This window comes from Balaenoptera ricei, chromosome 4 (assembly GCF_028023285.1).
Source record: "Balaenoptera ricei isolate mBalRic1 chromosome 4, mBalRic1.hap2, whole genome shotgun sequence".
In the NCBI taxonomy this organism is placed as follows: Eukaryota; Metazoa; Chordata; class Mammalia; order Artiodactyla; family Balaenopteridae; genus Balaenoptera; species Balaenoptera ricei.
The window spans coordinates 90264033-90281122 of record NC_082642.1 but is presented as its reverse complement, the minus strand read 5'-3'; the positions used below and the strand labels follow the sequence as shown (position 1 = coordinate 90281122).

Genomic DNA, 17090 nt, shown 5'->3' with positions numbered 1-17090 from the left:
TGCTGCGCAGGGGCTTTCTCTAGTTGTGGTGAGTGGGGGCTACTCTTCGTTGTGGTGCGCGGGCCTCTCATTGAGGTGGCTTCTCTTGCTGCAGAGCACGGGCTCCAGTAGTTGTGGTGCACAGGCCTAGCCGCTCCGCAGCACGTGGGAGCCTCCCGGACCAGGGCTCAAACCCGTGTCCCCTGCATTGGCAGGTGGATTCTTAACCACTGAGCCACAAGGGAAGCACCCCACCCCCCTTATTTTTTAATATTTATTTTCTTTGTCTTTTGGCTGTGTCGGGTCTTAGTGCAGGCTCTTCCTTGTGGTGCACGGGCTTCTCTCTAGTTGTGGCACGTGAGCTTACCTGCCCCGCGGCATGTGTGATCTTAGTTCCGCGACCAGGGATCAAACCTGCATCCCCTGCATTGGTAGGCGGATTCTTTACCACTGGACCACCAGGGAAGTCCCCTAACCAAATTTCAAGCTGTGGGGCCATGAAATGAACTGCTTAGATCCGGCGAAGAGAGCATAACTGACCAATGACGCCAAGCTGCTTCTCCTTACCATCCACCTCATTTGCCTTGAGGCCATGGCTCCTGAGGGTTGCTGCTAGACAAATAAGACTGGCAGTACAAACACAAGCCCCTTTTCCGTGACTCTTCCAACAGCAATTTTGGCTTCAGGGCCACCATTAAACTAACCAAACCGTAGAACTGCTGTGCGCCTTCATGCTAATCATTTTTTAGAGTCTGCTTCTTAGAGAAACCAAATACAATTAAAAACTGTTAAAAGGGGTGCAGTTTGGCAAACTCCCAGTTTTCTGTTGATATTTTCAGTGGAACGTCAAGATCTGTTGGTTAACAAAAGGAGTACCTGCTACTGCATCAAACACCTAAATCCACCATACTGCAAACTGATGCCTTGGTTCAAACTTGTATTCAGCACATTCTGAGATTTAAAATATTCTGCAGCCCTGCTTAGTTGCCTTTGTATCATGCCAAAACATCTCAATCCTGCACTTTACTATTAAAACATGGAGTAAAGGAAAGCAACCCTGTCCAGGCAATCCTGACCACCCCCCACCAAGATTTTTTAAGGTATGTGGCAACTTAGGGACACTTTCAACTTAGACATTATTCCCAGTCAAGTGTTATATACTGGATGCTTTGTCCAGTCACAAATCCCAAGGATATCTCATCCAAATGAGCTGCCAAATACCATCAATATAATCCTCATTCAAATTTCTCCCAACTACCATTTTTAAGCCCCAAGTTTCCCAACCAATCTATATTAAACAAGTGCATGCTACTACAAGGTACTTTAGGAGGTCAAGATATTTTCAGTTTCCTTCAATTTAATGAGGGAGGCAGTTACCAGTACCACAGCTGAAATAAGGGGAAAAGTTATAGAAGATCCATTTGATGTGGAAATCTGGAAAAGTTTCATGGTGTGTATCAATACTGGCTAAAAATTGACTTCTGTCCTTTCTGCGGGTATCTCCACTTGTCCAAAAACGTTTCATAGGCTAGGTTCCAGCACTCCATCACTGTAAACCTTCCAAGATACTCCTTTCCACCGTCCCCAACTAAAGCTTACTTGTAACCTTCCCCCCAACATTTAAGGTCTTATATTAAGATACATCCTATCCTCATCAAAACCCTCCTGTTGTCTAAATCCCTGTAATTGCCATATTCTCTGGGCTCCTGTATACTCTGAAAATGCCCAATAACCACCACCATTTAAGCACTTAGCAACTGAATTCAGGGCAAAGAATTTTTTAAGCCGTGTTAACAAAAATACAAGGGAACAAATCCACACTTTTATTTATTTACTTTTCAATAAGTTTAAATCCTTGAAGGGTACAGCATCTGGTGGGGGGGGGAAAGAACATAATGTCATTAAGTGCATGTTATATACAAACAGTTATTGAATACCACAACATGAATAAATCTCCCATTGTCCCATTACCCATCTCTGAAAGGCACCCAATGACTTATATACTCGTGGGAAGGGAACTAAATTTTTAGAGCCTTCAGTTTCTAGGTGAACATTCTTTGACTAAGAACCAGTACTGGGAACCCGAGAGTCCATTTAATTTTGCTTCCTCTAACGATAGTAAAAACCTCCTCTGATGAGAAATCTCAACTGCTCAGCAGGGTTCAAAAGTACCCCGTGACCCCAAGGATGTAGCCATGTCTATTAAAAATAGATCCTAACTGAAGAAAACAGGAGCTATCCTGTTAAAAATATCACAGAATCTGGAGTTGAAGTCCTGGGACATGAGCATTGGTTTTCCTCTATAAAATAAGGCTAATACCTATTTGAACAAGACTGTCATGATGAAGAGATCAGAAATATTAATTATGCCAGGAAAAGGTATGTTGAATTTTTATTTTCTAGCGATTACTTCAGAGCCCAATAAATATATTTGCCAGAAAATTGTTCATTTAAATAGGTGACCCTCGAACAACACAAGTTTGAGCTGTGCGGGTCCACTTATACACAGATTTTTTTTCAGTAAATACTTACTACATGATCCACAGTTGACTGAATCCACAGATGCAGAAGCCAACTGTAAAGTTATACGTGGATTTCTCACAGTGCCCCTAACCTCTGCGTTGTTCAAGGGTCAACTGTGCTATTCCCCACCACCCCCAGACAGCTTTAGCAATTACCTGAAATCTAGGCACAATCCATTTGAACCCTTTGCCTTCACTTTTCTTATAATGCCAAAAAATGTTCCATAATACATTTACACAGTAGCCCCTAATTTTACAGCATGATCTACTGGTGACATTTTATAATCACAATAGTCCTTAGTAGTCAAAGCCAAACACCGTGAGCTTAGTTTGATTCAAAAGGTGCCACGTTGCTAATAATGTACTTACCACACGGATTCTGTGTCCAATGGCCTTGGCAGGAAGGTTGCTTCGGAATTTGGCACGAACCATGCCACTGTTTCCATGAGCACGAGTTACCTTTCCCCAGATTACTCTGGTTTTGTTAGGTTTTCCACCAGGAGTTACTGTGTTGCTGATTTTAAAAGAGGATTAAAAAAGGTATGAGAACCCAGACAACCAGTATAGTGTGGTACAAAATCAAGGTGACTTCCAGACCAGTTACCCTCAACCCTAGCTTAAATGGTAATAGCTGTAATATGGGGAGGGGGGAGGGAAGGGGGGGGGGACAAGAAATGTGAGGATATTTTGAGTGTAGGGAGAGAGGAACTTGTTTGTAATTTTAAATAGCCAGGGAAGGCCTTACTAAGAAGCTAACACTGGAAAAAAAGACTCGAAGGTAAGGGAACAGCTTGTGTTAAAAACTGAGGTTGTGTCCCTGGCTTGTGGAAAGGAAGATGATGCCAAGAGATGAATCCTAGCTGGGTTAAGAGAGGACAGAGGGAGCCCTGAATGCATACGGTCTTGGAAGCTCCTTAATGACTTTAGCTTTTACTAAATGAGATGGGGAAGAGTTGGAATTTGAGCAATGTACAGATGATTTGACTTATAATTTTAAAGGATTGGGAAATCCCTAGTGGTCCAGTGATTAAGACTCCATGCTTTCACTGCCAAGGACACGGGTTCAGTCCCTGGTCAGGGAACTAAGATCCTGCAAACCACGCATGGCAAAAAAAATTAAAAAATTAAAAAATTTAAAGGATCACTCTGGTTGCAGGAGGAAAGGGGAATGGGGGAAATGAAAACATGTTCCCAAAGATCTTTTTAAATACAAGTTAAATACACAATAGTCCACCCATTTCGTCCACCCCAGCCCCACCTCTATCCCAGAGATTTTAATTGATCTGGAATGGGTTTAAGAACCAATGCTCTAGAGAGATAACATCTTTAAACATCTATAAAAATTGTAACTTCAAGAAATCAACAAAATGAATTAAGCGATATGAAAAATGCTCTATAAAACCTTAAGATCATAATACAAGGACCTGACGCCTTCCTTAAAACAAATTAATAGATGTAATTTTTCTAAGTGCAGAAGACACCTATATCCAACACTAACCATGAATTTCCTTGAACTCCCAAAGTAGAAACCACAACAATACCATTTACTTAACAAACTTCAAATGAGACCAATCAAGTGAAAACTCAAAAAGCACAATGCTATCAACTTACTTCTTTGCTTTGTACACGTAAGCACATCTCTTGCCTAGATAGAATTCAGTTTCATCTCGAGCATATACACCTTCAATTTTCAGGAGAGCTGTGTGCTCCCTCTGGTTCCGTAGACCCCGCTTATAGCCAGCAAAAATGGCCTTGGACCACAGCCTAAGACAAAATATACTGTTAATCATAAGCTGTTAAAAGATCTCATTTAACTTCAACAAACCACAGGTATGATTTGGCTTGTAATGACAACCACCTAAAAGTTACCTATATAGCAAACATCTAATTTTTTCCCCACCAGTTTTAAACTCACATGTAGGATCACGCCTAATAAACAAACTACAAGTACAAAACAATGATATTTAAAACGCATACCTCCCAGACATATTTGTCGTTTTAGAAGTCCTGTTCCCAGCAGGCCTTAAAACAAAAATAATCAGTTTAAAATCTTGCAGCGCGCGTTTCCCACCTAGTCTCCTCTGGAATAGCGCCCCAAACTCAAAGAGAATACCTGATAACTAAGCAAATTCCAAAAGGAAGACAAAACCTAAAGTAGCAAGACAGTACACTACAGGAAGTAACTCCTAGAAACCCCAAAAGAAAACCTTAAGAAAGTTCACGCCACGATCATGGGGGAAAAAAAGATCAAGGAGCCAGAGAAGCACGCAGAGAACAAGACTTTTAAACACTGAATGGGAAAGAAAAACTACAGAAAGACATAGTAAACAGGCAAAGCCAGGTTTGAGGTGGGAGTAAATGAACAAAGAACCCTGCCTAAAGGTGCCACTGCTGCCAGACAAAATGCATCTATTTTATATTTTACTCCGCTAGGGACCGCAAGCAACTCCAGTTACCGGAGCACCCATTCTCGGAGGTCAGGGGACCAGCACCATCAGTCCCGTATCTCCTCCATCCTGTCCTCCCTGTTGCTGGAATCCATAGAAATCATGAGCTGGTAAAGCCTCGGAGCCGCACCAGCATATCATGAGAGGCATATAGCCGAGCCGACCCCACTTATTCGCCCCCAAAGTTCAGCTGCGGGAACGCCACACACCTCCACAGGGTCCAAGATGGCTGAAAAAGAAACAGAAGGCCCCGCCGCGTGGCCTCGTGGGTAAACGCCTCTCCGCCCTGCCCCCCCATGTAGGTATCTTCCGCCACCGCCAAGAAAATAAGCCTCAGAAATCGTCTTCTGACTGAAATAAGCCACGTTCAAGAGCACTCGTACAATTCTTTCCCTAAGTCCTTTTATCTTTGTAAACTGCAACATGTACTATATACTTTGGAACAGAGGGAGGCAAAATGGTAGCCAGCTAAAGGAGAAGACCAGGTCCTCCGAAGCTGTGCGTTGCCATAGAAACACCTTAGCTTGGTTCCGGCGGCGTCGGGTGCTGTAGCGGGAAAAGTGAAGCCGGACTGGAGGACTACCCCCGCCTCGAATACCCCAGATTTGATTCGCCAACAAGGGGGTATCTTTCCTTCTTACCACATAGCAGTAGGGCGAACGGAAACTCTCGGATCCTATCCTGGAAGAGAAAGACTGCGAGCACAAAGGCAGGAAGGGAGAGCTCTTCCTTCTCTTTATCTTTTGTCCCCCACCACCCCCTTACTCCTTTCCTCCTACTCCTTTATCTCTTTCCAGAAATGACTTAAGTTCTTACCGCCAATCTTCATTTTGACTCCGAGGGTGAAGAGCACTGTCCTGAAAAGGCTTTGTTGCCTTTTTTTTTTTTTATTATTATTATTTTTTTATTTTTACAAGAGATAGACTGACACCAAGCATTGTACATGGATGACCACAACAAAAGCAACAATGATTGCAATTATCAAACATGAAACACACTCATACTATGTCATAATATTGACATTCAGTCCAGTAATCCTCCACTGTAACAACTCCTTTACTTTGCAGTGAAAATTGATTTGTATATTCTTTGGCTCTGAGTCCTTGTGGGATTTTTTTTTTTTTTTAATTCAGACAGAAAGTCACAAAAATTATACTCATCCTCATCAGTTCAATCAGTCCCATGTAATTAATTTTTTTTTCATCTTGATCTTTTGTTAGCACTTTTATGAGTTCATCGGTTTTTCATTAGAGTTCTGAAAATGCTTATTCATTCAGTTCAGCAGTACAGTCAGTTACCAGAAACCTGTACTTGTCAGTCTTTTCCATGAATTTCTTGAAGATGAAAGCCTTTTATAGGAACATATTTGCAAAAGCATCAGAGTACACCCAGAACTGTCTGTAAATGACAAAAGACTTAAAAATGACCACTGTTAAAGATTTGATGGAAGTTCATAATAATGCAGTTGACAAGAAACTTAGTTATTTCTGAGATATACATTTTAAAGTAATAACTAGGATTATTACTTATAACATTATACCAGAACATATAAGATTTTTAGAAATTTCATGTAATGTCTGAAACATTTATATTAACATATTTCAATACATATTTCCATACAAATACAAATATAAGATTTTTAGAAATTTCATGTAATGTCTGAAACATTTATATTAACATATTTCAATACATATTTCCATACAAATACAAATATAAGATTTTTAGAAATTTCATGTAATGTCTGAAACATTTATATTAACATATTTCCATACAAATAACCCAATGAAAGTTTAGTATTAGTTGTTTTGTTTGTTTTTTTATACTGCAGGTTCTTATTAGGCATCAATTTTATACACATCAGTGTATACATGTCAATCCCAATCGCCCAATTCAGCACACCACCATCCCCACCCCACCGCAGTTTTCCCCTCTTGGTGTCCATATGTCCATTCTCTACATCTGTGTTTCAACTTCTGCCCTGCAAACCAGCTCATCTGTACCATTTTTCTAGGTTCCACATACATGCATTAATATACGATATTTGTTTTTCTCTTTCTGACTTACTTCACTCTGTATGACAGTCTCTAGATCCATCCACGTCTCAACAAATGACTCAATTTCGTTTCTTTTTATGGCTGAGTAATATTCCATTGTATATATGTACCACTTCTTCTTTAGCCATTCGTCTGTTGATGGGCATTTAGGTTGCTTCCATGACCTGGCTATTGTAAATAGTGCTGCAATGAACATTCGGGTGCATGTGTCTTTTTGAATTATGGTTTTCTCTGGGTAAATGCCCAGTAGTGGGATTGCTGGGTCATATGGTAATTCTATTTTTAGTTTTTTAAGGAACCTCCATATTGTTCTTCATAGTGGCTGTATCAATTTACATTCCCACCAACAGTGCAAGAGGGTTCCCTTTTCTCCACACCCTCTCCAGCATTTGTTGTTTGTAGATTTTCTGATGATGCCCATTCTAACAGGAGTGAGGTGATACCTCATTGTAGTTTTGATTTGCATTTCTCTAATAATTAGTGATGTTGAGCATCTTTTCATGTGCTTCGTGGGCGTCTGTATGTCTTCTTTGGAGAAATGTCTATTTAGGTCTTCTGCCCATTTTTGGATTGGGGTGTTTGTTTCTTTAATATTGAGCTGAATGAGCTGTTTATATATTTTGGAGATTAATCCTTTGTCCGTTGATTCGTTTGCAAATATATTCTCCCATTCTGAGGGTTGTCTTTTCGTCTTGTTTATGGTTTCCTTTGCTGTGCAAAAGCTTTGAAGTTTCATTAGGTCCCATTTGTTTATTTTTGTTTTTATTTCCATTACTCTAGGAGGTGGATCAAAAAAGATCTTGCTGTGATTTATGTCAAAGAGTGTTCTTCCTATGTTTTCCTCTAAGAGTTTTATAGTGTCCAGTCTTATATTTAGGTCTCTAATCCATTTTAAGTTTATTTTTGTGTATGGTGTCAGGGAGTATTCTAATTTCATTCTTTTACATGTAGCTGTCCAGTTTTCCCAGCACCACTTATTGAAGAGACTGTCTTTTCTCCATTGTATATCTTTGCCTCCTTTGTCATAGATTAGTTGACCATAGGTGCGTGGGTTAATCTCTGGGCTTTCTATCTTGTTCCATTGATCTATGTTTCTGTTTTTGTGCCAGTACCATATTGTCTTGATTACTGTAGCTTTGTAGTATAGTCTGAAGTCAGGGAGTCTGATTCCTCCAGCTCCATTTTTTTGCCTCAAGACTGCTTTGGCTATTCGGGGTCTTTTGTGTCTCCACACAAATTTTAAGATGATTTGTTCTAGCTCCATAAAAAATGCCATTGGTAATTTGATAGGGATTGCATTGAATCTGTAGATTGCTTTGGGTAGTATACTCATTTTCACAATGTTGATTCTTCCAATCCAAGAACATGGTATATCTCTCCATCTGTTGGTATCATCTTTAATTTCTTTCATCAGTGTCTTATAGTTTTCTGCATACAGGTCTTTTGTCTCCCTAGGTAGGTTTATTCCTAGGTATTTTATTCTTTTTGTTGCAATGGTAAATGGGAGTGTTTCCATAATTTCTCTTTCAGATTTTTCATCATTAGTGTATAGGAATGCAAGAGATTTCTGTGCATTAATTTTGTATCCTGCAACTTTACCATATTCATTAATTAGCTCTAGCAGTTTTCTGGTGGCAGTTTTAGGATTCTCTATGTATAGTATCATGTCATCCGCAAACAGTGACAGTTTTACTTCTTCTTTTCCAATTTGTATTCCTTTTATTTCTTTTTCTTCTCTGATTGCCGTGGCTAGGACTTCCAGAACTATGTTGAATAATAGTGGTGAGAGTGGACATCCTTGTCTCGTTCCTGATCTTAGAGGAAATGCTTTCAGTTTTTCACCATTGAGAATGATGTTTGCTGTGGGTTTGTCATATATGGCCTTTATTATGTTGAGGTAGGTTCCCTCTACGCCCACTTTCTGGAGAGTTTTTATCATAAATGGGTGTTGAATTTTGTCAAAAGCTTTTTCTGCATCTATTGAGATGATCATATGGTTTTTCTTCTTCAATTTGTTAATATGGTGTATCACATTGATTGATTTGCGTATATTGAAGAATCCTTGCATCCCTGGGATAAATCCCACTTGATCGTGGTGTATGATCCTTTTAATGTGTTGTTGGATTCTGTTTGCTAGTATTTTGTTGAGGATGTTTGCATCTATATTCATCAGTGGTATTGGTCTGTAATTTTCTTTTTTTGTAGTGTCTTTGTCTGGTTTTGGTATCAGGGTGATGGTGGCCTCATAGAATGAGTTTGGGAGTGTTCCTTCCTCTGCAATTTTTTGGAAGAGTTTGAGAAGGATAGGTGTTAGCTCTTCTCTAAATGTTTGATAGAATTCACCTGTGAAGCCATCTGGTCCTGGACTTTTGTTTGTTGGAAGATTTTTAATCACAGTTTCAATTTCATTACTTGTGATTGGTCTGTTCATATTTTCTGTTTCTTCCTGGTTCAGTCTTGGAAGGTTATACCTTTCTAAGAATTTGTCCATTTCTTCCAGGTTGTCCATTTTATTGGCATAAAGTTGCTTGTAGTAGTCTCTTAGGATGCTTTGTATTTCTGCGGTGTCTGTTGTAACTTCTCCTTTTTCATTTCTGATTTTATTGATTTGAGTCCTCTCCCTCTTTTTCTTGATGAGTCTGGCTAATGGCTTATCAATTTTGTTTATCTTCTCAAAGAACCAACTTTTAGTTTTATTGATCTTTGCTATTGTTTTCTTTGTTTCTATTTCATTTATTTCTGCTCTGATCTTTATGATTTCTTTCCTTTTGCTAACTTTGGGTTTTGTTTGTTCTTCTTTCTCTAGTTTCTTTAGGTGTAAGTTTAGATTGTTTACTTGAGATTTTTCTTGTTTCTTTAGGTAGGCTTGTATAGCTATAAACTTCCCTCTTAGAACTGCTTTCGCTGCATCCCATAGGTTTTGGATCATCGTGTTTTCATTGTCATTTGTCTCTAGGTATTTTTTTATTTCCTCTTTGATTTCTTCAGTGATCTCTTGGTTATTTACTAACGTATTGTTTAGCCTCCATGTGTTTGTTTTTTTTACGTTTTTTTCCCTGTAATTCATTTCTAATCTCATAGCGTTGTGGTCAGAAAAGATGCTTGATATGATTTCAATTTTCTTAGATTTACTGAGGCTTGATTTGTGACCCAAGATGTGATCTATCCTGGAGAATGTTCCGTGCGCACTTGAGAAGAATGTGTAATCTGCTGTTTTTGGATGGAATGTCCTATATATATCAATTAAATCTATCTGGTCTATTGTGTCATTTAAAGCTTCTGTTTCCTTATTTATTTTCATTTTGGATGATCTGTCCATTGGTGTAAGTGAGGTGTTAAAGTCCCCCACTATGATTGTGTTACTGTCAATTTCCTCTTTTATAGCTGTTAGCAGTTGCCTTATGTATTGAGGTGCTCCTACGTTGGGTGCATATATATTTATAATTGTTATATCTTCTTCTTGGATTGATCCCTTGATCATTCTGTAGTGTCCTTCCTTGTCTCTTGTAACATTCTTTATTTTAAAGTCTATTTTATCTGATATGAGGATAGCTACTCCAGCTTTCTTTTGATTTCCATTTGCATGGAATATCTTTTTCCATCCTCTCACTTTCAGTCTGTATGTGTCCCTAGGTCTAAAGTGGGTCTCTTGTAGACAGCATATATATGGGTCTTGTTTTTGTATCCATTCAGCCAGTCTATGTCTTTTGGTTGGGGCATTTAATCCATTCACGTTTAAGGTAATTATCAATATGTATGTTCCTATGACCATTTTCTTAATTGTTTTGGGTTTGTTTTTGTAGGTCCTTTTCTTCTCTTGTGTTTCCCACTTAGAGAAGTTCCTTTAGCATTTGTTGTAGAGCTGGTTTGGTGGTGCTGAATTCTCTTAGCTTTTGCTTGTCTGTAAAGCTTTTGATTTCTCCATCAAATCTAAATGAGATCCTTGCCGGGTAGAGTAATCTTGGTTGTAGGTTCTTCCCTTTCATCACTTTAAGTATATCATGCCACTCCCTTCTGGCTTGCAGAGTTTCTGCTGAGAAATCAGCTGTTAACCTTATGGGAGTTCCCTTGTATGTTATTTGTCGTTTTTCCCTTGCTGCTTTCAATAATTTTTCTTTGTCTTTAATTTTTGCCACTTTGATTACTATGTGTCTCGGCGTGTTTCTCCTTGGGTTTATCCTGTATGGGACTCTCTGCGCTTCCTGGACTTGGGTGGCTATTTCCTTTCCCATGTTAGGGAAGTTTTCAACTATAATCTCTTCAAATATTTTCTCTGGTCCTTTCTCTCTCTCTTCACCTTCTGGGACTCCTATAATGCGAATGTTGTTGCGTTTAATGTTGTCCCAGAGGTCTCTTAGGCTGTCTTCATTTCGTTTCATTCTTTTTTCTTTAGTCTGTTCCGCAGCAGTGAATTCCACCATTCTGTCTTCCAGGTCACTTATCCGTTCTTCTGCCTCAGTTATTCTGCTATTGATTCCTTCTAGTGTAGTTTTCATTTCAGTTATTGTATTGGTCATCTCTGTTTGTTTGTTCTTTAATTCTTCTAGGTCTTTGTTAATCATTTCTTGCATCTTCTCAGTCTTTGCCTCCATTCTTATTCCGAGGTCCTGGATCATCTTCACTATCATTATTCTGAATTCTTTTTCTGGAAGGTTGCCTATCTCCACTTCATTTAGTTGTTTTTCTGGGGTTTTTTCTTGTTCCGTCATCTGGTACATAGCCCTCTGCCTTTTCATCTTGTCTGTCTTTCTGTAACTGTGGTTTTTGGTCCACAGGCTGCAGGATTGTAGTTTTTCTTGCTTCTGCTGTCTGCCCTCTGGTGGTTGAGGCTATCTAAGAGCCTTGATGGGAGGCTCTGGTGGTGGGTAGAGCTCGGCTTTGTTGCCTTTTAAGGAGAAGTCATTCAGCTGCCAAACTCTCGCGACGCGCAGCACCGTGGTCACGTGCCATAGGTCTTCAGTAAATATTCGTAGACTAGAATGGGATAGCTTAGTGGACGTGAGAGATTTACATTTCCTAATTATTGCACATTTATTTGTGTTGCCCCATGGATTCATTCCTTTTGTCAGCAGTTTGTTGAATGACTGACTACCATGTACGAAACCTTGTTCTTGGCTTGGAGGTGGCTGGAGTAAACAGAACAACAGAAAACTCTGCCCTCATGGAACTTGCATTCTAGTAGGGGGAGCAAGACAATGAGCGAGTAAAATATATGGCACATTAGAAGGTAATGTGAGAAAAAATTTTCTCTGTGGAGATTGGCTCCAGATGGGGCAAATAGCAGATACCTAGAAATATGCCACTGATTTAAGCTAGTACCTGATGGACCAGTGGTGAAGAGGTGAGGGGAAGAGTCATTCAACTTGAAAGAATAGCATATGCAAAGACCCTGAGTTGGAAGGGAGCATGATTCCATAGGAGAAAGAAGCCCATTGAAGCTGGAGGCATGAGAGCAATAAAAGGGCAATGCCAGATGGATCTGGAGAGGAACAGAGTAGCCCAGATCATGCAGGCCCTATGGTCCAAGTTAAGAATTTTACTTTTTTTCCCAAGTTAGTGAGAAACCATTGAAGGGTTCTAAGGAGAGACATGATGAGATTTTCAATTTTAAAAGATGAGTTCTTCATTTCAAAGAGATCACTTTTAATTTGGAAGCTGTGGGGCTTCCCTGGTGGTGCAGTGGTTAAGATCGGCCTGCCAATGCAGGGGACATGGGTTAGAGCCCTGGTCTGGGAAGATCCCACATGCCGCAGAGCAACTAAGCCCGTGCGCCGCTACTACTGAGCCCGTGCACCTAGAGCCCATGCTCTGCAACAAGAGAAGCCACTGCAATACGAAGCCCGCGCACCGCACCGAATACTAACCCCTGCTCTCTGCAACTAGAGAAAGACCCAATGCAGCCAAAAATAGTTAATTAATTTTTTAAAATTTGGAAGCTGTTAGAGTAGTTCAGGCAAGAAACAACAGCTAGATTCAGCATGGTGTTGGGGGAGATGGAAATTGAAGGTAAAATCCACAGGACCTCATGGTGGTTTGAATTGGGGGAATGCTGATGTCAGGATGACAGGAAAGAAGCAGAAATGACTCCTGAGTTTCTAGTATTGAGGAATGAGAAGCCATAACAGAATGAAAGCACTGGATTCTACATAAGCATAGTCCTATCTTACCTATGTGAGGCACACTTACCTATGCCCCAGGCCTAAAAAATGGAAAAATAAAGAAACAACAACACAGCAAAAGAACAAAATCTTAACACCATGCTACTTCCTCCTAAGACTGCCCTTGAACCACAAAATTTGGCTAGTTTGGAGTATCTTTTTTTCAGTTTACATAAAGATTCTTTAATTTTTGCATATGTTTGTTGCATGAGACATACTTGTAACCACCCTCCTCAGGATCACTTTACTGTGGACAAAATCACACTGGAAACTTACCATTCATTACTCATTCAGTATAGAGCAAAAATCTCCATAGGGTGTTCTCATTGTAAAGGTTATTTAAGCAGAAAGGACTTTGGTTTACTGAGGAAGGGTAACATCTTAACAGCAGTGTTAAACTGATTTTCAGGATAAATACAGTTTTTCTAAGTGCAATCTCAGTTGTTTTTCTAAGTCTGGGTGCAATAAATTCTGTTAATCTGGCAGATCAGGGAAATGGAGCCATCAAATTAAATATTTTAGTAATCACAATAACAGAAAAGTAAATCTGTTATATAAAGATTACCAATTAATACTCAGAATATAATTAAAAAACATACAAAAGCCACGTTGGGCACTAATTTACCTTAAGAAACTCGAAGATTATATTTATCTGCCAGTAATTAAGCTGACTACTTAATACACCTGTGCCACACGGTGGCAGTGGTTCTTCCATCTCCGGCACTGCTCTGCTAAGCCAAAAGGGGGGATAAGCCACAGCGCTTGTAATTCTTTTTCTCTTAATGGAAGAGTATAGAAGTAACTTAAATGTCATTCAACATTCCCTTAAACTAATCTCAATGTTTTCTTCCCACTTTAGGTGACTGCATTTTTGTGAGATTATAAATGTACCAAGGAGGTTAACAAAACTAACTCAAGAAGAATGGAAGAGTATGTTTCAAATTCCAATTTATTATATATTCATATGTATATATATATATAGAAAAAATATATGAAATGCCTTATGTTAAATTTCCATGTATTGTTTACCTATGGCTGTATAACGAATTACCCTAAAACTTAGTGATTTAAAATATAAACATTTATTATTTCACACAATTTCTGTGGGTCAGGAATTTAGGCGTAGCTTGGTTGGATGGTTTAAGAATTTGGGAGCAGCTTAACTGTATGGTTCTGTTTGGGGATTTCTCATAAGTCAGAGTTGGCCAGGGCTGCAATCATCTGAAGAGTTGACTGGGGCTAGAGGATCCACTTCCAAGATGGCTCATTTACAGAGCTGGCAAGTTGATGCTGGCTGTTGGCAAGAGGCCTTAGTTCCTCACCCTCATGAACCTTTTCACAGGGCTCCTTAAGTGTCCTTGTGACAAGGCATCTGGATTCCCACAGACTGAGAGATATGAGAGAATAATGGAGAAACTTTAATGTCTCAAAATCACCTAGCCTTGGAAACCGCAATATTCTTTTGGTTTCATAGGTTAGTCCTATTCAATGTGGGGAAGACTACCAAAGGGCAAGAGTACAAGAAGGTGAGAATCATGTGGTCCACCTTGGAGACTGGCTACTACATTCTATTTTTCACTAACCATGAGACAGTTTTGGTTGGCATCTAAAGATGTTGCTAGAAAAAAGTTTATTTTAGTCCAAGTTCAAATTGGTTAAGCATAGCCAAATAGCCCAGGCTACATATCTTTATTAAACAGTAGGTTGCTTTTCTTTGGGTGGTCAGAATGTTACTGGGAGGTATTTAGCAGAATCATCTGCAAACTACTTTTGTTCATTATCTTGGTTATATTATATGACAAAATGGACTTTGTAGGAGCCAATCTACATGCTGCCTCTGCTTTTGAGTTTAAGTAATTTTTAAACATTTGGTGGCTGACTTATTTTTTCCTTCATTCTTTAGAGGTCAGCTGGAAGCCTCAAATCCTCCTCCAAAAATTTGGCATTCTGAGGTGACAGTGGCAGTGACAAAGGAACCACCTACTGCTATAGAAGAAAATGAAGAAACAGCCAAAGAAACAGCCGTAGAAATCATCCCAGAAATCATGGAGCCACTCTCCTTTCTAGATGTACTGAGGATCTCTGCAGTTCTGGAGGACACCACAGACCAGCTCTCTATTCTAAACTATATCATGCCAGTTCAGTATGAAAAAAGAAAAAGCGTCAGCATGGTATATACATTCAGCATTACTTAATTTTTGCTTTCTTTTCTTTTTATTTCTCCATCATTGTCAGTACCTATGCCATTCAATTTAACTTGGGAAATAGCACCTTCATATCAGATAAAGGCCTACAATAATTATCTGAGATATATACTCTCAATTAATGGAGTGAAATAGACATAGCTCAAGGTACATTACCAATCAGAATATCCTTTTCTTCCAATATATTGGCATTATTCTAAAAGGCCTATAGGTAAATCAATATAAATACAATATATATACTGAGGCGATGGAACAAGTAATTGTGTCTTACCTATCTTGTATTTCTCAGCTGCTAAAAGCTAACTGAACACTAGGGGGAGGAAATTCAACTGGACCCTGTCAACATTGCTTTCATCTAAAATGACTTTGTTATTGCTAAATATGTTGCAATCTGCCTTTTTAAATATCCAGCCACATCATTGTGTCAGCCATTACATTTTCAATGATGTTACCGACTCCTCTGCAAAGGACCACTGAGTTATCAAAAAACTCAGCTTGGTAGTGAGCAAAATCTATATGAATTCTTAAGCTCTTATAAATTTTAATAACTTGGGTTGTAGATATAAAATAGAAACAATTTATAAATACAAATACATATTTATTACGTTTAACAAAATTGCATTATATAATTTGTACAGAATATATTCTTTTTTTTTAAATTTTATTTATTTGTTTTTGGCTGCGTTGGGTCTTTATTGCTGGCACACGGACTCTCTTTAGTTGCGGTGAGCGGGGGCTACTCTTCGTTATGGTGCGTGGACTTCTCATTGCACTGGCTTCTCTTGTTGCGGAGCACGGGCTTTAGGCACTTGGGCTTCAGTAGTTGTGGCGCACGGGCTTAGTTGCTCTGCGGCATGTGGGATCTTCCCGGGCCAGGGCTCAAACCCATGTCCCCTGCATTGGCAGGCGGATTCTTAACCACTGCGCTATCAGGCAAGCCCGCCCCTTACGATTTTAAAGTTATTATTATTACTTTATGTATATGTATAACCTGGGTTTATACGGCTTTTATTAAAGTTTTAAAAGTTTATACAAAATTTTAATAGAACACTGGATTTGGAGTTGGGGACCTTTATGATTTAGTTGTGTGCTATGGGCAATTCATTTCGCTTTCTTGGTCTTAGTTTTCTCATTTGTAAATTGTGATAGAGTTTTTTTTTTTTTAATTTTATTTATTTTTTGGCTGTGTTGGGTCTTCGTTGCTGTGAGCGGGCTTTCTCTAGTTGCAGCCAGCAGCGAGCAGGGGCTGTGTTTTGTTGCGGTGCGTGGGCTTCTCATTGTGGTGGCTTCTCTTGTGGAGCGCTGGGCTCTAGGCACGCGGGCTTCAGTAGTGTGATGGAGTTTTAACTAAATGATCCCTTCTAATACTAACATTCTATGAGTTTTGAGGTACTTTTAAAACATTAAGGGGTATTATAGGAATTAGTTTCCTTATTAACTTAAGAAAAGCAAAGATATTGGAAACCCAAGAACTAAGCCTTTCAATGCTTTTAAAATGAGTCTAATTCTTAAATTAAGCTGGTTAACAAATAGTACAAAAGAGACTAGTGTTTCCTTTCTATTGTTTCCTTCAGTAAGAATCAAAAATAAAGAGGGAAGATATTTAGTTAACAAGATAAAGTTTTATCAATGATATTTACTGTCAGGCTTTAAAAAGGGCAATTTGCCATCATAGAAACTCAAGAGAGAAGGAAAAACCCAAATTTATAAACAACATTCAGTAGTG

General features: G+C 39.1%; 2 protein-coding genes across 3 annotated transcripts in view; one reads left to right on the top strand and one right to left on the bottom strand.

Moving 5' to 3' along the window:
- Positions 1–1788: 1788 nt before the first annotated feature.
- RPL35A (ribosomal protein L35a) lies at positions 1789–5207 on the bottom strand. 2 transcript variants are annotated; one of them, XM_059922109.1, is made up of 5 exons: positions 5158–5207; positions 4479–4523; positions 4113–4265; positions 2871–3015; positions 1789–1850 (listed from the first exon to the last, which is right to left on the bottom strand). In XM_059922109.1, exons 2-5 carry the CDS (start codon positions 4487–4489, stop codon positions 1827–1829), a joined length of 333 nt encoding a protein of 110 aa, XP_059778092.1. In that variant the 5' UTR covers positions 4490–4523; positions 5158–5207; the 3' UTR covers positions 1789–1826. The 2 variants fall into 2 exon arrangements, with proteins under 2 accessions (XP_059778092.1, XP_059778091.1); XM_059922108.1 differs by lacking the exon at positions 5158–5207 and adding an exon at positions 4958–5034.
- Positions 5208–5502: 295 nt separating this feature from the next.
- The window catches only part of IQCG (IQ motif containing G), a 46328-nt gene continuing 34740 nt past the window's right edge, over positions 5503–17090 (top strand). The window contains exons 1-3 of the mRNA XM_059920913.1: positions 5503–5572; positions 14020–14090; positions 15064–15331. Of these exons, the coding sequence (XP_059776896.1) occupies positions 14083–14090; positions 15064–15331 (276 nt within the window). The 5' untranslated portion in view covers positions 5503–5572; positions 14020–14082. The remainder of the gene's footprint in view (positions 5573–14019; positions 14091–15063; positions 15332–17090) is intronic.

Excerpts from the sequence above, each read along its gene's own strand:
- RPL35A (XM_059922109.1), bottom strand. Across the intron at positions 3,016-4,112 it reads TACGTGTACAAAGCAAAGAA|CAACACAGTAACTCCTGGTG; the intron begins GTAAGTTGATAG and ends TTTTAAAATCAG. Across the intron at positions 1,851-2,870 it reads TTGGACACAGAATCCGTGTG|ATGCTGTACCCTTCAAGGAT; the intron begins GTAAGTACATTA and ends CCCCCCCACCAG.